Source organism: Pithys albifrons, chromosome 3 (assembly GCF_047495875.1).
Source record: "Pithys albifrons albifrons isolate INPA30051 chromosome 3, PitAlb_v1, whole genome shotgun sequence".
Taxonomy (NCBI): domain Eukaryota; kingdom Metazoa; phylum Chordata; class Aves; order Passeriformes; family Thamnophilidae; genus Pithys; species Pithys albifrons.
Window position 1 is genome coordinate 19,031,477 of NC_092460.1, and position 23,677 is coordinate 19,055,153.

The window sequence follows — 23,677 nt, forward strand, 5'->3', positions numbered from 1 at the left end:
GTACTCAAGGGATGAGCACCTTACTTGGAAAATGACCTCTTGGTGTCAAGAGCTGTTCAGTCAGCGTTATGTCCGTGCTTTTCCCAGATAGCCAGTGAACTGACTGACCCCCAAACTGTATAAGATATTTAAGTCTTGGCTTGCCAGTGAAGGTACAGTGATATTAGTCATCAATCAAATATGATGTGGGAGTTGAATTTAACCAGGGAAGAAGTTTATTTTTCAAAGTTCTGCTTCTATCTTTGATTAATAGTTTATTTTCAACTCACACTCACTCCTTCATCTGAAATGTCAAGGAAGCTGACTAAAAGCAAACACTACAGAAAGCTGAACACCTGTTTCAGCAATGAGCTTTTCTTTTTCACTTGAAGTCTGTTTGAGTTACGGTCTGTACTTTGGACAGACAGCAGCTGTCCAGCTGGGGGACATCAGTCCCTCCTCTGAGTTAACATGCAATCAAAAATGTTAAATATCAGCAAATTGCTAAATGACTTCATTAGCCAAAGGTGCCATGTCTGCGGTGTCAGAGCAGCACGCACAGCCTGCTGGTAAGATTTAGCTTGCTTGGACCAGCTGCTTTTTTTCTCTGCACTGCTGCCTCAGCTGCTGACAGGCTGGGCTGTGATTCACTTGTCATGTTTGGTGCACAAGTGAGGCAAATAATCCTAAAACTCACCCTACAGACTAGATGACAGCTGAGATCAGGTCCTAGTAAACAAGGTGAAAATCCAACTTGTAACACTTCCTGCAATAATTACAGCATTTTCCTACTTCAATATGAGCTTTAGCAGCTCATGTAGCTGAGTTCACTAAACCTGGGACCAAAATATGTCAAAGCATTACAGAAGCTGGGGTTGCTAACCAGTTGGGTTTAATTGCTAGTTGATTGTTTGATTGTTATGTTTGGTATGTGAGAAGAGCCACTTGTCTCTTGCAGATAAGTACGCTGTTCGGTTCATCCCCCATGAGAACGGCATCCACTCCATCGACGTGAAGTTCAACGGGAGCCACGTGGTGGGCAGCCCGTTCAAGGTGCGCGTGGGCGAGCCGGGGCAGGCTGGGAATCCCACGCTTGTCACGGCCTATGGATCCGGCCTGGAGAGCGGCACCACGGGTAACCAACCTCCTCTCATAGCTCTGATACAGACCTCTCTGCACTTCAGCTTGGAGGCACACACAGAAGCTGTTCTAGGCATACTTTTACATGAGTTTCCCTGCTAAGGCAGCTGAACTAACCCACATTCTCTGCTGACCTGAGCACAGGCTAATTTTGCTTTCTAGCATGTTCTTCATGTCTTTTAACCATCACTTACAAGTCTTCAGGCTATACTGAGCCTTAACAAACTTAAAACTGCTGTAAATGAGCATCTGCAGCGTGTGTCACTTGAACTGCTGGATAGCAGCTGGGCTAGAATTCTGCTAGTTAGCTGAGCTCAACCTCGGTGGTCCCCTCAGAGCACTGAAGATGCTCTGGCTCCATTCCATGCATGAGCATGATGTCTGAGTTGGCTGTCTAGTTGAAGAAATCTCATTTAACTTGTGTGCTCCTGTTAATTAAATGAGTACAAACAAGGGTGTACTCCGTTACCTTTCCTTCAGTGCTTGTAGCTCTAAGAAATTTCAAGTTAAATGTAGTAGAATCTGTAAACCCTGGGGGGAACAGTGGATTGTTCTGTTGGTTGTGTGCTTCAGATGCAGTGTGAACAGTCTCTTCTTGGAAATCTGACACCTCGGTGTCTGCTGTGCCTGCCTCATCTGATAGTTCTCAACTCAAGAATGTAAAGTTTAGGGTTTGTTTTTTCATTTTTGATTTGTGGCCTTAGTAAGAAAGTATGAAAACATTCCAGGATATGCACTTTGATTTATTTAATTGTGTGCTTGCTCAGGCCCACACACACAGGTGAATAGCAGAGTAAAACTGATTATTTTTCTTTCCTTTTGTTATGCAAGGGAATAGCTAGTTCCTCTTATCCCATCTGCTGCTGTGTCTTGTGGATTCCATTTCATTACCTTTTTTTCTCTCTGGGAAAAAAAATACTGCAGTTATTCAGTTAAAGCTTCTGGTGTTCTGAAGAAACCAAGCAGTTGGTTTTGGAAACATGTGGATACACTGCATAAAATAAAGATATAGCTTGTGCTGCTTTAATAGGTGGAAACAAAAGCACTCATTAATACTAGCCACTGATGCATCAGGGACAGCGGAATTTTACTCTGTCTATAAAGGTGCTTGGGGTTGTTTTAAATCTAAATAGACTGTTTAACTTCAGCAAAGTTACTCTGTGCCCCGTTGTTGAATCCTGGCTCCTGCCAAAGGCCAGGTGCCCTGGGAGCTGCTGAGCAGCGTTTCCGAACAATGACCCAGTGTAGGGGTTTCAATAGCCGATGGCTGAGCACCTGAACCATCCCCCGGGAGGGCTGTGTGCCTGCAGCCTCCAACAATGCGAGCCTTCATCTGGGGCACAAGGAAAAAGCAGTGACTCTGGAGCAAGAAGTCTTAGTGAGAAGCTGGGAGTCTTGCTGGCTTTGGTAATTAACCTCCCTCCAGTTGAGCGGGGCATTGCCTGTTGATGCCTGACCTCCTGAGCAGGCAGTGCCAGGAACATGGGCTGCTGGAGCACTGGAAGATGGCACAATCCTCTGTGGGAGCTGGGCTATTCCAGCATTGCGACACAGCAGCCTCTTGTGTGGAGAGGCAAGAAACTTCTCCCTAGTTCATTCCCACGTCTGCGTGCTTCTGTCGCAGCAGCAATAAACTTTCCCATGGCCGTCCTGGTTTTGAGTGAGCCCAAGCACTTTATTTCTCCTCAGCAGTGTCTCATGCAACAGCCCAAAGATCATAAATATTTTAAGCCAGAGTTTGACAGTAAATTATTTGGGGGCTGAAAGCCTTACTTAATTTTTTCTTGTGTTGTTGGCATTGTGTCATTGGCTTAGTGTTAGCAGCAGTAATTCAGCTGTGTTAACCAGATGCTGTAATTAAACAAGCTTTTGTTTCCGCAAACTGCTTGGAGTGCTGTTGCCAAGCAGTTCAAACACCCATCTCCTCCAGGAGATCTCCTGCCCCTTGTCTCTCCTGCTTTCTTGTGGGCTCTTCAGTACTGATTTATGGTCCAGGCAGTGAGACAGCTCTGAGCTCTCTTGAACTTAGCCATGCTGGAGCTGTGTTGGTGTGGGCTCTGACGCCCAGGAGAAAGGCTCTTGTTTTCTCTCTGAGACAGTTTTTTGATGCTGAATTACTTCCATTTCATGCCTGAAGGGCTCTCATGATCCCTTCTCCCACACAGTCACATAACCCAAGCAGAGAAGGAAGCAGGATGAAGCCAAGGAGACTGGCAGGGGTGCAGGGCCCCTGGCTGGGGCTGGCCTGTGCAAGGATGCAGGGCAGGGGGATGTCCTGTCCCTCCTGCCCTGCAGCCTTGGGCAGCCTGGTCTTGTGCTGAATTACCCCTTCTGGTTTAATAACTGAGGCTGCATGTGTAACATTGGGTGTGAGGAAGAGTGTGTCTCACTGTGCTACGTCTTTCTAGGACTGCAGTCGGAGTTTTTCATTAACACGACCCAGGCTGGTCCAGGTACCCTCTCTGTTACAATTGAAGGGCCGTCAAAGGTGAAAATGGACTGCCAGGAAACTCCAGAAGGTTACAAAGTCATGTACACACCCATGGCTCCAGGAAACTATTTAATTGGAGTTAAATATGGTGGACCTAACCACATAGTGGGCAGCCCCTTCAAGGCAAAGGTTACAGGTAAAAAGCTACCCAGTATTTAACTGTGTGCCTGAAGCAGTTTGTGTAATTCGACGAATACGTCCCCCTGAGACAGTGTGGCAATCTAGTCTATATGCCCAAAAACATGAGAAGCAAAATGTTTCTCTGCAGCACCTCCAAAGCCGAGATGAGGGGCCTCAGGAGCAGCTACAGCAGCAGTAGTCATGGAGCTTACCAGCTTGACTTGGTGGTGGACCATAAAATAGCTTCATGGGGGAATATTAAATCCTAATCCACTGCCAGGATGTTGCATTGGCAGAAGGGAAATGTGACTTATTTACCCATTTTCACCCCAAAGCCTGAAACCTACTTGCCTGTATCATAAGTGATGCCTCTCTTGGCCTCATTTTGCTGCAGGTGTCACCTAACCAAAGATTGGTAACATCTGGAAGGCTTTTAGGTGATATGAGGAAGGCTGGTTTAGGAAGCTTGTTCTCTCTTCAGCACTGTGTTTAAGCACAGACTGGAGCTCATTTCTACTCCTGTCCCTGAGCTAGTAAATCCTCTCCTGGTCCCCAAGGTGTGGGGATGTTCTTGGGAGAGGGTGGCAGGGACTGCACTCTCCCAGGCTGGAACATGCTCTGCTTTCAAAGTGGGTTATTGCAAAATTGCACCTGCTTTTCTGCCAACTCGAGTTTAATTTTTGGCATTTGGTGATCGGAGCACAATTAACTCTTCTTAAGCAGTCTGCTTTGCTTAATGAATCCTGAAGTTCCTGTGGTCCTTCAGCCACTTGAGGGCTCTGGGTTGGGATGTTGGCAGCAGTGCTGGAAGATGTCAGCTTAAAAACCCAACTAGGAAATTGCTCCTCTCCAAAAATGCATTTTGGATGCAGAATGCATGCTAGTCATTAGGAGGGTTTTGAAACCTCCATATAAATGCCTCTCAGATGGGGTGAATCTGAATGTCAGAAATCTTCTCTGTTTCCAGGACAGCGACTGGTTAGCCCGGGCAGTGCCAATGAAACTTCTTCCATCCTGGTAGAGTCGGTGACAAGGTCATCGACCGAAACTTGCTATAGCGCCATTCCCAAATCCACCTCGGATGCCAGCAAAGTGATTTCCCGGGGAGCAGGGCTCTCAAAGGCTTTTGTGGGTCAGAAAAGTTCCTTCTCTGTGGACTGCAGCAAAGCAGGTATGGATGCAGGAACCAGCTGGGTGTTCAGGGTGGGGGTTTAGCTGGGCTTTTTTTTCCTTAAACCAACTTGCAGAGTTAAAATTCAGAGCTTGAGGTGTTGATCTGGTTCTAAAGAAAAACTCTAAATACTCCACTGTAAAGATGCCAGTTCCCCTCCAAATGGCTTCATCTGAGCCAGGTGCACCTGAAAGAACCACAGAGGTATGGCATGACAACAAACAGGTTGTTGAACTTAAGCATCTGCTTGTGGTGCATTGTAGCATGTAGTGCTTGCTGTTCCCATTTGCCTTGAGTGCTGCTCATCATCATCATCCAGGAACAATGTGGAGAGTGGATTACAGGCCAGCTGTCCCCTGCTATTAACTTCTGATGAAGTACTTGTAAAGCAGTACCAGCTCGTTTTCACAAGCAGCATTGATGTCTCCTGTGCTCCAGTTAGATAGTGGTCCCCTATCAGATCTGGCAAAATGCACAAATAAACCCTTGCTTCTGTGAGGCTGAAAGCTTTATAAAATAAAATTCCTTCTTATACCACATTAGCTGTGCCATACCTCAGACTACCACTCTGTAAATTAAAGTGACAAAATCCTTGGGTTACAGAGGCGGTATTTTATGGGACAACCATGCTGTCTTATTTAAGCTCAGGAATGTTAACAGTCTGTTATTTTCCTGTAGGTTCCAATATGCTGTTAGTTGGTGTCCATGGACCTACAATACCATGTGAAGAGGTATCCATCAAGCATTTGGGCAGCCATCAGTACAACGTCACTTACGTGGTCAGGGAGAGGGGTGATTATGTCCTGGCAGTGAAATGGGGTGACGAGCACATCCCTGGGAGCCCCTTCCGTGTCACCGTTCCATAAACCCGCCGAGTGTTAGTCGGTCCCTGCGTTTGCAGTTCAGATGTAGAGTTATACTGGGTGCAGTCCTGTTGCAAAATGCAGTATCTAGATACACACAGCTCACATTTCAATGCAGTCAGATGTAAACTCTGTAACTATTTTTTACAAGCATTTCACTTCTATCCTACTTACCAACCTAATGTCAATCTATTTAATATCCTCCTCAAATTGTACCTTTGCAGTACTGTCCGGGTCACTTGTAATGTTTGGAGAATCACGTGGATGACTAGACACTAATTTCCCTTGCGGGTGTTAAAGACTTATGATGTTAATTGAAAACTGGAATTTGTCTTTGTAATTGGGTATCTTAACTACTGATTTTATTTGACTGGAGACTTTACATTTTAGTTATGGAACATGACTTGGGCTGTCCCCAGTTCAAATTCTTTTCTGTAAAGAAATGAGGTAAAACTGGTACTATAATAGGTGCCTTTGTATACTTGATCAATTTTAATGCTTAACATTATAAAAAGCTACTATAAGTGGCTTTACCAGTCAAATTTAAAACGTTTCTGAAAATGCTCTGCTAGTGGTTTACACTTAGAAAAAGTTTATCTTTTATAGCAACCAAAAGCAGATTGAAATCGACTTTTTGGAAGCTTTCAGCCTTTCTATATTAATGCTTTGTAACTCTAGACAGGTAGCTTTTTGTGGTTTTTAATTAGCTTGGGATTCTTGTGATGTTTCTGTAACTTTACAGGTAACTCCCCACACTGTTTTTGTTTTAAGAACAAGCCTCTGGATTGGCTGGGTTAAACCCCCTAAACTTGCCAAGCCGGGATAGCTCTGGCCTGTGTGACCCACAGTTGCTGCAGGACAGAGCACCATGGTGTGCTGGGATGATGCCCAGTGGTTTTCCTGGAGTCCATGGGCCCGGGAGTAGCTGAGATGGTGCAAAGAAGCCAGTCTGGGAATGGGCCCCACAGGTGCAGTGGGGTGTGGGGAGGGAGGGCAGGTGTGCAACATACCAGTAATAGCAATAAAAATAATAGCAATAATACCGATGAACAAACCCATCTCTGGTGCAAGGTGTTTTATTGTATCTCAGTCCAAGGACATGCCTGAAGCACATTCATCTCCTGAAATCCCCTTCGTGCTGCAACAGGCGTTGTTGCTGAGGGTCAGGGAGTGGAAAATTCCTTATGACTTGTCTGTTTGTCCCAGATTACTTCATGCTACTTCCCAAGTGCATATCTGAATTTCTGTCAGCTCTGGGGCTTTAGTAAACTCTCCTAATGAGCTTTAACTCTGCAACTAGGAGAAGGTAGTATTTGTTGAAAACCTGTTGAAATGTCACTGTCCCTTGGGAGAAGTTCATGCTTATGGTTCTGTAGTTACATGTGGATGCACTGCTCTCCAGCACAGTCATTGGGAAAATAAAGTTGGGGTTTTTTACTGTGCTTTTTTTTTGTGCCTTAATGTGAAATGCTCACTACATTGTAAACTAGGAATTTAAAACAAAATAAACTGGAATAAAAATGCAGGATTGTAAAATTGTATCTTATAACTTATTAAATAGAAATGTTTGCTTCATTAAAATGTGCATGTTAAAAACAACATTGGATTCCTTTCATATGTAGTCAGTAAAGCTCAAACTGAAAATACACCACACAGCAGCTTCAGGCAGACTGGATAGCCCGTGGGCCGTGCAGGTAGCCATGAAAATTTGGGCATAACCTCAGTGCCATTCATGTTTTTTTTTCCCTCTGAAACCTTTTTTTGCCCCATAAAACAAAATGGCAGAAGTTTAAGCTGTGACATAAACATACTGTGCCACTTTGCCCCTGCGCAGACTCCAGGCATGGGGGCAGTGGAGCTGGCACTGGTGTGTCCCTGGAGCTGCCAGCTGGGTTATAGGTCTGATCCTGGGGCACTCCAGCAGCAGCCCCTGCTCCTCCAGGCTCCCTGGGGTTGTTTGCCAAAGGTGTCTCCCTGCACCTGGGGCCAGCAGCTCCAGCACACAGCCATGGAAACCAGCAGATGTTTTCCCAAACACACTCCTGCTGAAAAAACCCCAGTGAAACCTGAGATGCAGTGGCTGCCAAGGACTTTCCTGCCCCAGGTTTATCAGATTATTTCCTTTTTATAGTTAACTGTGTTTCATTATCCTTGTGCTACGTCAGTGTGAACCTCCTATTTAATGTTTTTAAACAAAACAAAAGAAATACCCTGGATACAGCTGTTGGGGTGAGTAAACCTTCAGGGTGTCTCACCTGTGTAACCCCTGTGTCCCAGTCATCCTGCCCTTGTCTGGCCTCCTTGTCTGTGTTTAATGGCACTGGGCTTGGGCTGGGTGTTGGTGCACTGGGTTACTGGTGCCCCAGTGCCTCCTGCTGGGTTGCCTTGCAATGATCTCAAATGCACTTTGTTCATTATAGGCAGAGGACTGACATTATATTTTTGCCTTGTATCCGTGGATGTGATTTTCTGCCAACTTGATTGAATTCTAAGTTCTTTTTTGTTGTTTCTAGTCTCTCCTTGGTGCTGATTTGCAGTAGGATTTGGCCACCTAGTGCCTGTGAGTCCGTCCCACTGGGAACTCATCCATCCCTCCTCAACTGGCCCAAGCTGTCCTGTGAGCATCTGGACCCCCGGTGGCCAGTGACCCAGGGCAGCCCCTAAATCAGGGCACTGCCACATAGGAAAATATGCTGGAACCCACTTTACTCCCAGGAGGTTCAGGGTCTGTTTGGGTGGGTGGTGGAAGGTAAGTCCCTGCAGCACACCAGTTCCCATGGGATGGTAGCTCTCCAAAGCATTCCCTCCCCCTGCCTGATATCAGTGGGGTTTGATGCACTTGTACATTTCAGTGGACAGAGAGCAGGGGCTTTAGAGCTCCTGACAACCTGCACACTCGGCCTGTCTGTCACTCCCTGTCTGCCCTGTGGAGTCCCTGGCCTTGTGCTGTGCTTGTTCCTGCCATACCCTGGGGTCTCACCTGCATTTGTTGCCCACTGCCCTTCTCCTTTGGTGTGGGGAGCAGTTGGAGTTCCCTCTTCAGACCCTCTGGGTGTCCCTGGCCTTGCCTCCATGTTTCTGATGGCCATGGCCATCTCTGCAGCCAGCATGACAAATATCTCGTATACTGATGGGGCACTGCTCAAAACTGAGAACTGATTTCATCTTGTGCAGCTCTAATTGAGTATCTATAATAAATTAAATACGCATATTTATTTAAATAACAATAATTAACAAATTATTATAATAATATAAAATATCCCAGTGTTTATTTTAATAATTCAAATTATTTAATCTTTTAATTGCTTCAAATTAATCACTGAATTATATGTGTCTATATATAAAGATAATCCAGTATACTTAATTTTTTTTAAAATGTTACTTTGAGGGTCAGTCTCCAGGGCTGGGACAGTGCAGAGCACTTTGTGTGTTCAGGCTGGATCTCCATTCATCCCCCAAAAGCCCTGAGCTGTTCTGACGTCTGTTGGGTGCGTTAGTAATGAGGGTGCTGGGACTGTTCCTCAGCAGAGCTCTGGCTTTCGTCAGATTGTGCAAACCCTGTAATTAGTTTTCCCTCTAATTGTCTGTGGAAAGTGAGATCGTGAAATTTCCAATCCAGAAACTGCTTTTCTTTCTACTCGCTTTTAACTTCTACATGTATTTGTTTTAAACAGATTTGATTTTATTTTTCAATTTGTTTTTTTTACCCCATATTGAAAAGTACTTGCAGTGCAGACAATGCACCTTTCTTACCTAACAAAAAAGGGAGCAAACTAAGTATAAATCACATTTAAAAACCTGTCCAAGGTGGTTACGTATAAACAGACATCACTTGACAGAAACTGGGATCGAGTTGCATGAAAGTTAACTCAGGGAATGGCACGATGCTTTTTACACAGTGTGTTTTGTTTGTTTGAGGAAAGGCTCTTTCCAAGCCATTTGTTATTATGACAGCTGGCTGTGCCATGCTCTCCCATGAACCAAATGAAACTGGTTGCCAGTTTGGCCTCTGCCAGGTCAGGGGCAGCTCTGCACCCACTGGCATGTGAGTGATGGGGTCTTGCAAAGCTGCTGGCTGCACCCTCGGGTGTTTATTCTGAGCTCTGTGCCAGCTGAGTTGGAAGAACTTCTTTCTTTTATTATTTTTTTATATTTTTCACATCTCCTGTCCACATCCAGAGTAGCAGAAAGTAGTTTTGCTGCCAACAGCAGCGGTGCAGGACATGTACCAGGACATCCAGCTCTGCTGTATTGCTGCAGGCTGGGAGCAAACCCACCTGGTACCTACCTGAACCTTTAGGCATCCCAAACTCCTGTAATCAAATGTCTATTTTTAAAAGTAATTTTTCTCTGTGTTACAGTAACTTAGAGATACTTCTATTCCCATTCCCACCCCACCATGAGATGCCACATCTTCATGGCTCCATCTGAGCTGGAGAAGCAGCAGGGAGGGCAACAGCAATTTCTTCCTCCACAGCCTCCAGAAATGGTTCATATTCTCAGGTCCCTTTCGCTGAAGGTTATCAAAACAGCCCTGCTGCCAGGCCCCCCTCTTGTGCCGGGCTGCTTCCCCAGGGCCTCCTGAGAAAGCGCTTTTAAATGGCTTTTCAGAATTTCTCAGACTTTCAGAGTTAATTTTCATGGTTATGAATTTATATTGCACACTTAGAAAAAACATTGTCACTAAATCAGGCTGGATTTATAGCTCCTGTCGCTATTAATTTGACTGAGATTTAAAGCACATTCTTTATATAACATGACCGAAAGGCTAGTATTTATGATTTTTTTAAAAAAATTAATAGGAAAATATGATTTAGCAGGACCCAGAGGTATGTTTGACAGCTCTTTCCTGTGCTGAGCTGCCTTTCTGCAGACATTGGTCCTGCAAATATTTACATCCCTGCTGAGCTGGAAGCCTGTGAGTCCTTCGGGCCCCATGGAGGAGCTGGCTCTGCCAGGAGGGTATTTCTTTCTGACAGTGATGTCCAGCTAGGGTGTTTTGTTTGGAGGGTGGGATTTTGCATCTGGCTTCCTCAAAAATGCCTGGGGTCAAGCCCTCCTCCCAGCAGAGAGGCACAGAAAGTGGTCATGTCTCAATGCCAGCATTTGCAGAGCTTTTCAGGGAAGGTTTCTCATTAGTTTGCCAGTATGAAAATTCATTCCTATAAGTCTGTCTCCTGTCTAACAGAAAATTGCCCCTGCAAACACTGGCAGTAGACACACTATATTTAAAATGGCACAGAAAGTATTTAACCTTGTATTTCACACCAGCTAGAAAACCAGCCCGCAGAGAAAGGGCATTTGTGATTTATACAAGGTGAGAGTGCAGAGGTTGAGTCCCTGAGCCCTCAGGATGATGGAGAGGAACATGGTCTAAACCTGGCTCAGTGAGGTTTGGGTTGGATATTAGGAAAGGGTTCTTCACCCAGAGGGTGATTGGGCACTGAACAGGCTCCCCAGGGAAGCAGTCACAGCACCCAGGCTGTCATAGTTCACAAACTCTTTGGACAACACTCCTGAGGCACGTGGTATGATTTTTGTAGTTGTCCTGTGCAGGGACAGGAGTTGGACTTCAATGATCTTTGTGGGTCCCTTCCAACTATGGCTGCAGAAAGAGCCCCTGAAGCCAACAGTTTCCCCTGGCACTGGAGAAGGGGTTGGTGGTGTCTCTGGCAGCGAGGGGATGGTGGCCAGAACGACCTTGCATCTTCCCCAAAACCAGGTACAAATCACCAAAGAGCAGAAGCCCAGTCACTGGAAGACACCCTGAGGGGCTGGGCATCAGGAAAGGCTGTGGCTGCTGCTGGACCAAGCCAGCTGTGCTGATGCTCCTGGTGCAGGTATGGCAGGGACACCAAGGGGTCCCTGGAGAGGATGTGTCCCATAACCTGTCAGCACCTGGGGCTGGGAGCTGCTGCCTTCGAGCAGGGCTGCCTTGTGAAGGTCATGGCAGTGTGTTCCCCATTAAATAACTGTGGGCAATGAATAACCAGGCCTGGAGCCAAGGAAGTGCTCCCTTTTTGTTGCAAACTCATTTACAGACAGGGGGTCAGCCAGGGGCTCTCTGCGTGAATGAAGAGCTCTGTATGGACACACGCGGGGGATGCGGGTCCACCAGCTCCCAGGTGAGTGTGACATCCCGTTTTCCTTGGCGTGGCTGGGTGTGCTGGCTGTGCTGAGGGTCTGGGTGTGAATGTCACGGGAAGCCTCCCGGACAGTGGGACTTACAGCGACACCGCCAGAGGGGGCCCTGGTAATATTTACTGTGTGCAGGGCTCCCCATGCGGGGAGGGACAGGCGTCCTGCAGGAGGGGAAAACGCGTTATTGTGGGCAAGAGGCTGACGGGGTGTGTAAATGCTTTTAGCGACTCATAGGTGGAGGGGGGCAAAGTGATTTTTTCAAATTGTTTTACCTTTGAATAACGGCAGGAGAAAGGTGACTGCTGTCCTTACCTCCTGCTCTTCATTTCCCCAGCTTGCTTGGCAGAGAAAAGCCCCCGTCAGGGACCACTGAGCTCTGGGCTACAGAGGGGCTGAAAAAACTCCTCGTGGGTGCCACATGAGCCTTGCCTAGGGAGGTCCTGCTCCCCTCCTGGTCCTTTTCTGTGTCGGATGTTCGTTCAGTGAGTGGCCAAGTCCAGCCTGAGGCACAGAGTGCTCCCCATGATACCCCCAAGGCTGAGAGAGCCCTGAAGCTGCCAGGCTCACACCAGCTGCTGGTTTCAGCAATCCCACGCTGGTAGTCTCTTTAATTTTTCTGCCTTTGATTTTGCTATCAGTGCTACCAGCCCTGCTGTGTGATAGCACAACACAGCCTTTTTAGGGCTGTAGCTCAGTTGTTTCCTGCACATCTGTATGTGACCGAACATCTGGTGAAGTGTCTTGGGCACACGTCTTATGAGGAGCAGCTGAGGGAGCTGGGGGTGTTGTCGCCAAGCCTAGTGGAGACTGCACACACCAATGTGATGTAAAGCAAATCCCAAGTTTATTCAAAAACACAGGTATATATGACCTCAAGTGACCCCGCCCCAGATGCGGTGGTCTGACTCCAATTGGTTGAGGCTGGAAACATGTCCTTTTAAGGTGAAAACGAAACCTGTAAGGTGGTCACTCAGGCCCACCTGAATCGGGCTGCAACATGGGGGTGTTTAGTCTGGAGAAAAGGAGGCTCAAGGGGACCTTTTCACTTTAAAGGTAGCTGAAAAGAGGGTGCAGGCAGGAGGAAGTTGGTCTCTTCTCCTAAGTAGCAAGTGACAGGACTAGAGGAAAGGGCCTAAAGTTGCACCAGGGGTGATTTAGATTGGATATTGTGGAAAATATTTCACTGAAAAGGCTGTCAAGTGTTGGCACATGCTGCCCAGGGAAGTCCCTGTCCCTGGAAGTGTTCTCAAAACATGTGGATCTGGTGCTTAGGAACACGGGTCAGTGGTGGCCTTGGCAGTGCTGGGTTAACAGTTGGACTCAATGATCTTAAAGGTCTTTTCCAAACAAACAGGATGCATGTATGTCCCAGCCTAAATGCCATCAGTGGTGGCTTTGCACCTGCTTCTCTTCTTAGCCCACATGGTGGGGAAGAAGTGGGAGCTTTGGAGGGTGTCCAGGCTTGAATTGCTCATGTCTGTGTGCATTCATGCACAAACTTTCAGGAAAGCAAACTGAATGTGGATATAAACTGACATGGATATTGCTGCACCAAAGGCCTTAAGAACTGGGGACACTGACCAAGATGCAGAAAGGGGACAATTCCTGTTCCAGCTGGCCCCTATCCTTCTGTCCAGTTTGTTAAACAGCACATTCCAGCACATTTGCTTGGTGATGGTTTATATATAATTTTTTAATGTTCCCCTAATCATGCATGTTCAAGCACAGTGCACGCTCCATCCGTCTGTGGGGGGGGATGTACAGACCCTGAACGAGCCAGGATCCTGTGGGGTTTTGTACCAGCTCTCCTGCGTCCTCATTGCTGCCATAGGTCAAAGGAGACAAAAGGAGTTGGGCAGAGCCTTGCTCAGGGTCAAAGAGTTTCTTGTCATGTGGACAAGGAAGAGAGGTGTTGGGGCCCACTCTGGATCAGTGAGGAGCAGTGCCAAGGCCAGGAGAGGGACATGTGCCCTCTTCAGGTGAAGGTGCAGATGGAAAAATCCTGGCCAGCAGAGATGATGGAGCCTGCAGAGAGGTGGCAGTCCTGCCTTGGGCTGCTGCTGTGTGTTCTGGGGGTTTTCCTGCCTAGGTACTCACACCCCCAAGGCAGTTAAAACCATCCTGTGTGGGTTTCCACAGGATGAGGATCAGCGCCGGCTCCATCCCAGGAGCAGGGCAGCAGGGACCTTCTGTGGGCTGAGGAGGAGTCTCTCCATGGGGCAGTGGGAAGTGAGGATGCCTCCAACACCATGCATTGTAGAAGGGTTTCCCAAGGACCCAGACCTGAGGGATCAGTGGCTTTTTGAACTTTTTGTTCAGCAGTATCCTATCTGCTCTATGTTCTCACCTGGCCAGGCCTGCTGGAGTGGAAACAGTTTTCAGTTTCTAAAGAGCCTCTTTGTTTCTCTTGCATGATCTGACACCTGGCTTGCAGGAGATGAAGTCTTTACAGAAATTTCAGATTCCCAGTGTAAAACTTCTGTTTGATCATAAATAAAGCTCAAGAAGCCTCATTCATCAAAAAGAGAAACTTTGTTCTGGCTGCATAATATGTTGAGGCTCCTGCAGGCTGGAACAACTTGAAAACCCTTGCAGTTGGGACAGCTGAGTAGTGATCCCCAGTGGAGAAAATCTAGAGATGACATGAACTGTGAAACATTTTAGGATGTAATTATAATATTGTCTAATGAATGTATGGAATAAACACAGGAATATCTATAGAAACTGACTGTGCTGACAGTAGGAGCTTTGGACACCTCCCAGCCCCTATCAAACATTACAGTCTGAGCACAGATGCTGTTTCTCGGCTGTGAATTTCACAAAACTGTGTCCCAGCTCTCTGGGGAGGAGCATCATTTTGCATTAAGATGTCTCTCTGTTGGCCAAATGCTCAGCATCTCTGCAACAGCAGTTTGTTGTGGTTTAACACCAGCTGACACCTCAGTCCCACACAGCTGCTCACTCACTCCCCAGAGGTGGGACAGGAGAGAATCAGAAGAGTAAAACTGAAAAAAATGGTAGGTTGAGATAAAGACAGTTTAATAAGCAAAGCAAAACAAGGTTTTCCTTAACCACTTCCCATGGGCCGGCAGCTGTTCAGCCATACACAGGAAAACTGGGCTCCATCACACATAATGGTTACTGGGGAAGACAAACACCATTACTCTGAAAGTCCTCTCATTCATTCTTCTTTCCCAAGCTTTGCGTGCTGAGCCTGTCTCCATATGGTATGGAATATCCCTTGGGTCAGTGGTGGTCTGCTGGCCCCTCCCAAATTCTTGTGTGATCCAAACCAACTTGCTGGTGGGATGAGAGGCAGAAAATGCCTTGACTCTGTGTTACCAACATGGTTTTCAGCACAAATCCAAAACACAGCCCCGTCCAACTGCTGTGAAGAAAATTCACTCCATCCCAGTCAAACCCAGCACAGAGCTCCAGACCTACAGGCAGTGACATCACTCCCGAGGCTGCTCTCCGGCTACATCTTTTATCTCCAAATGCTGGGTAAAGGGCTACATTCAGTATCACAAATAAGGACAAATATTTTCAGTAAAACTTAGTCATAATTACATCTTTTCATGACTGAATGTGTCCATTATTGCTTTCTTGGAGCATGATTTATTCTTTTGTGCACTGTTCCTTTCTGAAAGTCAAGAGACAGAAAGGACTTACGTAGGAGCGAGACATGAGGCCAGAGACTCAGACTGATTTCAGCCTTTACAGGAGCCATCACTCCTGTCAGCCAGACAGTGGCATCTCTATAAAAATTCCAATGTAAATATTTGGTTTAAATCAGCCTCTTTCCTTTGCCTTGACTGCAGTATAATCAAGGGAGCTTATGAAATGCTGTATCATTTCAAGTTTAATTGCTACTGAAAGTTGGAGGATTTGTTGTCTGCCTTGCACACACACCCCTGGGATAACTTTATCTTGATTTAGTTTCTTTCCTCAAATTCCTTCTCGCTGAACAGTGAGTTTCACAAAGGCCAAACTGTTTTCCTGCACACAAAGCCCCTCTTGCCTGCTCTCCCTGCCCCTTCAGCAGGCAGCCCTGGGCTCACTGATGAAGGGAGAAGAAAATTTGCTTCTACTAACAGTTGGATTATTCCCACTTTTCAGATGCCATCTGTGTGACAGGGTTTGGTTTGCACTAAATACAGCCTGTGGGCTGAGCTGGGAAAACAGATTGCTGTACCACTACGTTAAATAATCATCATTAACTGGTTCATCAGAGGACTTTGGGCTGCCATGGAGAGGGTTGTTTTTTTTTTTGGAGGGGGAGGGATGCAGCTCACTTTCATGTCAGGATGCTGAAATCAGGTTTTAATGTGAATTTCATTGCCCGTTGTTGGCAGCTGAGTCAGCTGGGATCCACAGGATGTCTCCCCTCAGTGCTGCAGGCAGACAAGCAGGGGTGAGAACCACCAGCTTTCTGCTGCTCCAAGCTGAGCTGGTGCCGAAAAGGGGTTCTCATGGCCTGTCCCTCTGTCTTTTATGTCTGTCTTTCCCCAAGCCCTCAGTGCTGTGAACAGTTTCAAACTCCCACCGAGAAATACTCTAAATTCAGCAACATGCTCATTGAAAACCACCAGGCACAGACTCGTGTCCTGCTGGCTGCAGCTCTGAAGTGCACACAGACACACAGACACACACACAGACACACACACAGAGACACGCACACAGACACACAGACACAGACACACAGTCACACACACGGACACACACAGACACACACAGACACACACACACACACAGACACACACACACCATGGAGAAGGGTCTTTTTAATCCTTTTGCCCCCACAGAAGAATGGCAGAGCTCCAGAGCCCACAGGAATGTGTGGAGATCCCTGCCCTTCAGGTGCTGCAGGTAAAGCACACAGAGGTATTTTACTCTTGCAGTAGCTCCTTGCATTTGCAACAGGTACAGTAAGTAGAGTGTGCTGCTTCTAGCTGATTTATTTCTGCATACAATGAAGAAAATAACCTGAAGGTTTATTTTGCCTTCACACCCAAAACATTTGAACCTTAACCAAATATTTGGGAGGGGTTTTCCACTAAATATTGCACTTGCTGTGAGTATATTTACACCAGTCTTCCACAAGATCTGTTGGCATTCGAGTATTTCCATGCCATGCTTGAGGACTCAGCAGAATCATGATCTCGACTGACGGCTCTTCCTTGGTCTCCTCTTCCTTGAAAACTTTGATCTCAGCCAGTTGAAGAAGCCACCTTTTGCTTTTAGCTCAAATTCTATCGGGAAATGATCGCTCACCCCCAGCGCCTGCAAGAGAAGGGCGCAGGGGGTTGGGAGCTGCCCACCCTCTCTCCAAGCCCTGCCCTGTGTGTGGGGAGGTGCAGCTCAAGCATTGCACCACTTTAGGAGGATGCAGCAGTTTTTTGGCCAGGACCACGTTCAGAACTGCCTGGGCACCGCTGGCTTTGTGCTTCTGTGTTAGACCTTGCCCCACTGCTGCAGGGGCTGTGCTGTGCCTACCTGGTCCTCGCTCATCTGAAAGTCCTTCTGGAAATCAAAGATATTGACAGAGTGTGGCACAACAGCGTGGATGAGCTTCTGTCCACTGACTACGATCCTGCAAGGAACAAGCGAATGGGGTGCTGTGATGGGGTGTGTGACCAGCAGCTGCCACACTACACTGACCTGGTGGCCAGAGAGGTGGCCTTCATTGAGTCACAGCTATGTATAGTTTCTCCTTACCCATGGGCTTCCCACACAGAGATGTCAGCTCCTTTAGGTGCTTCCTTGGCAGCAAGGCACCTAAATATCTTGGCATGCACTGGCCTTGGAGGCTAATGTTAAATTACTTCTGTCTAAACCCACCTAACAGTGCTGTCAAGTTCAAAGCCCTGCTTTGGATACAAAAATCACAGGACGCCTTAGTGAAGTCCTGCTTAGATCCAGCAGCTCATTCTGCAAGGGGACTCTGGGCTCTAACAGCTGATGTACTTTTTGTCCCTGTGAGGGAACTGCAGTGGCAGCAGACTCACCGCATGTGTCCCCTCACCAAGAAGAACCTGGCTTTGCATTTGTGAATGCAAATTACAAATGTAACAGCAAAAGTCATGGTGCAATGCTGGCATGGGAAAGGTGGGAGCACCTTCCACCAGGTGTCTGTCTGCAGAGCTCCCTGTGGATGAGAAGTGCTACCAAATGGCCTGTCATCCCCCCCTACCTGAGCCACAACAACGGCTCATTCTTGTTTGAAATCCTGTCTGTTCTCCAAACCTACTCACCTGCAGGTCTGCAAAGGGCTTTGTGCTCCTGACTAGAAGTATTTGGATCACATTTCTCCTGACACTGTTTTATCTTTGATGGCCTCATGTATATTTGTTATCTTTGTTGGTCACTGACACCTTTTGGTATATTTTGTCACTCAGATGTCACAACCAGTGAGTGGTTTGGCACTGGCCCTTTACCTGTCATATGGGCAACTTGTGCTGCTCTTCACCGTTGTGTCATTTTTGTCACCGATTAGCCAGATGAATTCGGAGTAAGTCCTCAGACGGATGTTCTTCCACTGTTTTTGGGGAACATAGCTACATCCAGCATTGAAGTCCCCCATGAAGATGAAGTTCTGAAAGGTAGGAGAGTTTTCAAAAGTTACCAGGAGATCAGCTCTGCAAAAGAAGACTGACGAGGACTTTTGAGGACCATGGATGCTCCCAACAGCCATTACAGCTCAAACAGCAGCTGCTCTCTGAGTGCAGTGGGACTTCTCCCTTCTGCTGGGCACAACAGGGCATGCTGATGACAATGTTATTGGGAGATCAAGTTTACTGCATAAAATGGGGAGAATTCAATGAAAATACATCAAAGAGACACTGAAGACCTGGGAGTTGTTATCAATGGTTTTTAGGTTATCAGCTGTGAATAGTGTGCCAGGTGACTCAGTACCAAAGCCCTGGTAGTAACACAGATGTAGCAACCAACCTCAGTTTTCCAGCGCTGTTTGACATCTAAATACACATCATAGAGCTCATCAATCTCTCGCACTGCAGTGTCTGGTGTGGTGTGCAGAGGGATTATAGCAAACTCATTGACAGCTTAAAAGCAAAGCAGAAGAAGAGGAAAAACATAATGGTTAAACAGACAATAAGTCACAAAGAAACTGAGACTGACTTGGAAAAAAGGGTTTTTTTCTGAGGAAGGAACAGCTTCTGCTCTGACTGTGGACCAGGAGCAATCTCTGTGTGGTTGCAAAATTCCCCTCCAGGCACTCGGCTGAGCCTGAGATGCTGTGCCAGTGCAGGCAAACCCTGACTCAGCACCCACAGCAGTAGCTGCTCCCATGGCTGTACCAGCAGCATGGAGACCATCCACCAACCACTTCCTATGGTGGTGGCAGAGGCTTTCCTAGGGCTGCAGCATGTGCTGGGCTGCAGCCTTTCCTGGAAAGGAAAAATGCTGGTCTTGGAAGGAAAAGCAGTGTGGGGTTGCATGTGGCCCCTTGAGCCTGCCCCCAACATGCTTGGGTCCAGCCAGTGCTGCCTTGTTGACTCACCAGTGGGATGATGACATGTTTCTGAAACATCTCACCAGTTTTTGGAGACTGGAACCAAGTGACAAAGGGCTCTCTGGAGAAGACATCCTCATCCCCAGGCTGTGTGTCAGGGTACTGGTAGGTTTGTTTCACTGATACCAGATGTTGCCTGCAGCAGAATGAACAGGATATGGGATGTCACATTCATGGCTTGCTGGGACATGTCTAACACTGACTCCATGCTCTGATCTGGACTCTGGGACATGGTCTGGGGTGGATACAGCAGCACTGGTGGTTGTCTGGGATGATCCCCACACCCAGACACAGCCCATTCCACCCGCACAGCCGCATCTCTCCAGCTCCCTCAGAGCAAAGCCACCATCATGTCCAGCCTGTTTCTGTGGGATGTTGACCCAGAGGGCAGGGTGAGGGCTGGCTTACTCATGAAGGGTGCTCACTCACCTGTAAATGAATGCGTACTGCTCCTTGTAGCTGTTCCTTCCCAGCCTCTGGCTGGTGATGCACCTGTATTCCTCCTTTGGCCCCTTCAGCTGACTGGAAGGAAAGGGGTGTTCCTGAGTTTATTTCTGCACTCAAAAGGAGTTGAGAGGGAGGTAATTTTGCCCGTGCCCAAGGGTATGGGACATTGCCTGCCTGACCTCAGAGACAGGTGAGTAAAGACATTAAACCCTCCACAGAAGCTGGGCCCTTGCTGCAGTGCTGGCTTTTCATTCCACCTTCACCCTGCTCACTGCAGCCTCTGCCTCTCCTTCATCTGGGTCTCGCATCCAGCCAGCCAAACGCTGCTGTTTGGTCTGAGCTGTCACTCCAGGCTGTCAATCCCTGATCTAAAGCAATTCCCAGCCCTGCAGGAAGGTGGCTGTCCCGCTGCAGCCTGGTGCCAGCCTAGTGAGGGTATTTCCCTTCCCTTCTTTTTCCTTTGGGAATTAATCTGTAGCAAGTTGAATCTAACTTGGTTATACTGATTTAAAAATGTGTTCTATAGTGGTTTGGAGCTGGCTTTGCTCCTGTCCCTCAGCGAGACTGCCAGAGGCTGGTCCTTCCTCAATGCTGGGACATAGCCCATATCCAAAGATTTTGTCCTGGTGAGGTGGTGCTGAGCAGAGCACAGGCTCTTGCCAAGCATCTTTCTCAATATTTGCGCATTTGCCCATGGCCACCCTACCTGTTGAGCTTCTCCACTAAGAGAGGACAAACACGGTTCTTGGGCTCCTTTATTTCCATCAGCAACATGATGTCACAGCGAGAAATGATCTGCAAGGAGAAGGAGCAGGAGGAAGTTTACACGTGCTGGGTTTTGGAGTGACTGCTGGTGTGGGGGAAGTCCTTTGTGGAAGAACTGGCCCTCAGCCTGGGACCATGGGAACGGAGAAGCATCTGGAGCACAGCCCTTCTGCTTTCAGAGCTGCTGTGCGCCCCAGCATGCGCTGTGAGAGGGAAATTGGGAGCAGAGTGGTTTCAGATTTAGTGACAAACTTCTGCACTTGCCCCTGAGGAGGAAGTGTGGAGGGGAAGAGGCAACAGGAGCCACTGCTGTGAGCCTGATCCCCCCCCACCACTGCTGGGGTGCTGCCCCTGCCAGCTCCCCCCGTTCCTTACAGTCAGCATTTACCTGTCCTAGTCTGTTGCAGACCTCTCTGGAATAGCCCCTGGAGCCCAAAGCAACCTCCTGTTTGAAAACAGGCTGAACAGCTCAGGGGCACTGCAGGGCTCAGCTCCCTCAGCTGCTGCCGCCTTTCCCCATGGCAAAGCCCTGTTCACACCCAGCCCAACGTGGTCAGGGGCTTTTCTGCCCCTGGTTTCATTTTCTTTAAACTTTGTGGGTGATTTCTTTCAGAAAAAAAAAAAAAAAGCTCCTTTTTACCCCCTGAAACTTATCCATAATTACCTAAATTACCCATAATTTAGTATATATTGACCACAGAGATGACAGTACAATAAGAACGGTCTGGAAACTCAAAGCCCAAGCAAACCCATCTTGTCTGGCAGTTTGCAATGAAAGCATTAAAACTCAACTACGTGGTGCCTTTCCTTGCTGGCGCTGTTCAGGGCACACAGCCACCCCACCAACACCGAGCACCACGTCCTCCCTTACTGTAGCATCTTGCAGGGCACTTGCAAAAGCCAGAAGTCTAAAATGGGGTTCTTTTAGAATGCAGAGTTATCTTCAACTGCTGCAGAGGCAGCCTAATGGTGAGGGTTTGCTTACATAAATTAGCAATTGGGCTTTTCAGATTTGTACCAGACTCACATGGCAGATACTCTGCCGTCCTGAGAATAGGTTTAATTACACAAGAATATTTCAGAATAATTAGCACATAAGGAAGGTAAATAATGTATCACAAAACAAAGCTCTGTGGATTCAAAGCGAAAATTATTTTTACTGTACACTGAGGTTTTCCTCTTTTCCTAACTCCATTTCCAAAGGAAACAGCAAATGTTTTCTATTCTCATGCAGGCTAAAGTAACAGCAAAAATCCTGTTCAACCACAGGCTGATTTTTACTTTAAGAGTATAATATTTTTTAAATTATGCACTCATTTTTTCACTTGAAAAGAAAACTAAAGTGAAAGATAAATAAAGTGCAACATTCCACAGCTAGGAAACCCTCAGAAAACTCAGTGTCCATCTCATCCAGGCAATCAAACGTACCTTTACCACAGCATCGACGACTTCAGGTCTGGCTGTTTTAGTTGCTCCAAAAGATCTCACATTGAAGGAACAGAGTTTTAGACTCAAAGCTGAGTTGAAATTGAAGAGTGAAAGTAAGAAGAGGAGCAACATCTTCAGGGACTTGGGCAAAATGAGTTGCTGTGAGCGTGCCTCTAATTATGTATGTGTGTGTGCTTATGCCTCCGTCCCTCTGTGGCTGGTTGGGAGGTCAAATTGAGCAGTCAGCTGTATCCATCACGAACAGGAATCACCATTTCCTCCTTTCCCTCATTTTCATCTCCCAGCACAAAGCAGCATGAAGACTTTGAACCTCTGCCTAGACGGAAAACCATCTCTGCTGTGCCAGCTTCCCCATCCTGGCAGAGCAACTGCTCCACCAGAGCCCAGCATCCCTTCCCCCAGGGAGACACCCATTGTGGGGTGCTTGCCATGACTGGGCACTAGCTAGGACCACTCTGGGCAGTGCTGGGCCAGGACCAAGCTCCTGAGCCACACCAGACCAGAGGTCAAGACCAGGAGGTGGATGGGGCAGATGGTGAAAGGGTCTGTGAAGCAGCAGGGGGTAGAAGAGGAGTTTCTGGAGGGTACCAGGAGCCCCATTGGAATGGGCAGTGAGACAGGCATGGGATGATATGTGACTCCGCAACACTGTCCTTCAAACTCCTGGCCAGATGTTCCCAGCCCAGCTGTCTTGGTTTGTGCATGTGGGTCTCAGTTGGGCTGTGTGGTGGAAGGGGGCACAAGTTTGGCTAAAACAACACTTGAGCTGAGGATGCTGCAGGTGGGATGGCTTGGATGGCAAGGTGGCTTTTGCAGGGAAACCATCTCTCTGCTTTCCCTTAATCCTCTGCCACATGTCAGCCCTCAACCAGAGACACGTTTTTTGGCCCCCAATCAAATATAATGGCAGGCAGTACAACAAGAAGTCAAGCTAAATGACCTCTTTAAGTGTCTTGGATTTTTATTCCTGTGCTTACAGGGTGCTTTCATGTCCGCCTCCTTTTCTCTGGGAACAGCCATGCAGCCTGTCTGCACCCCACTGCCCTGCCCTCACAGCCATCCAAGCAGGTCTAGATCCAGAGGCACCAGGACACATCTCCTACCACTGAATCAACTGAAGGAGCTGGCACAAAATGCAGTTCTTTGAGGGGCTCCCAAAGATGCGGCACAGCTGAAAGCAATGGGATTCAGGTTTTGCTGGTAGGCAGCTGCAGCTCTCCAGGGAGTGTGCTGTAGATGTTGGAATGAGCACCACAAATCTCCTTGGGCCAGAGAGGGATTTGGAGCACCAGCACTAGCAAGGGACATGCCACTCCCTACTGTTTGTTGACCAACACAGCTGTGTAGAGAACGGGCATGTGACCCTTTGAAATAACAAGAGTTTGGGCAGCGCTTCCTCTCCGCTGGGTCTCCAGTGAGCTGGCCCCAGGCAGGACAGGCTCTTGAGAAAACTAACAAAGAGGGAAGGGAAGTGATGGCCTTGGGGGTTGTAAATCTCCCATCTGACCTTGCTTAAAAGCGCAGCCTGAGCCAAGGGCTTCCGACAGCAGCTGCAGCCTCAGGATTAGTGTCAGCAA

General features: G+C 47.5%; 2 protein-coding genes across 7 annotated transcripts in view; one reads left to right on the top strand and one right to left on the bottom strand.

Moving 5' to 3' along the window:
- Positions 1–7,363, top strand: part of FLNB (filamin B) — a 72,291-nt gene extending 64,928 nt beyond the window's left edge. For 5 of the 6 annotated variants that reach the window (XM_071550834.1, XM_071550836.1, XM_071550838.1 and 2 more), the window contains 4 exons: positions 938–1,114; positions 3,528–3,746; positions 4,698–4,901; positions 5,580–7,363. In XM_071550834.1, the coding sequence (XP_071406935.1) occupies positions 938–1,114; positions 3,528–3,746; positions 4,698–4,901; positions 5,580–5,767 (788 nt within the window). In that variant the 3' untranslated portion in view covers positions 5,768–7,363. The remainder of the gene's footprint in view (positions 1–937; positions 1,115–3,527; positions 3,747–4,697; positions 4,902–5,579) is intronic. The other variant, XM_071550840.1, reaches the window with a different exon arrangement.
- Positions 7,364–16,838: 9,475 nt separating this feature from the next.
- DNASE1L3 (deoxyribonuclease 1L3) lies at positions 16,839–22,429 on the bottom strand. Its single transcript, XM_071550841.1, has 8 exons — positions 22,080–22,429; positions 20,593–20,681; positions 19,869–19,961; positions 19,463–19,575; positions 18,857–18,969; positions 18,343–18,500; positions 17,402–17,498; positions 16,839–17,188 (listed from the first exon to the last, which is right to left on the bottom strand). Exons 1-8 carry the CDS (start codon positions 22,209–22,211, stop codon positions 17,060–17,062), a joined length of 924 nt encoding a protein of 307 aa, XP_071406942.1. The 5' UTR covers positions 22,212–22,429; the 3' UTR covers positions 16,839–17,059.
- Positions 22,430–23,677: the final 1,248 nt, after the last annotated feature.

Coding starts and splice junctions, on each gene's coding strand:
- DNASE1L3 (XM_071550841.1), bottom strand. CDS start 22,211: ATGTTGCTCCTCTTCTTACTTTCACTCTTCAATTTCAACTCAGCTTTG. Junction 20,682..22,079: donor TCGTCGATGCTGTGGTAAAG/GTACGTTTGATT, acceptor TTCTCCTTGCAG/ATCATTTCTCGCTGTGACAT. Junction 17,189..17,401: donor TTCAGATGAGCGAGGACCAG/GTAGGCACAGCA, acceptor CTTCTCTTGCAG/GCGCTGGGGGTGAGCGATCA.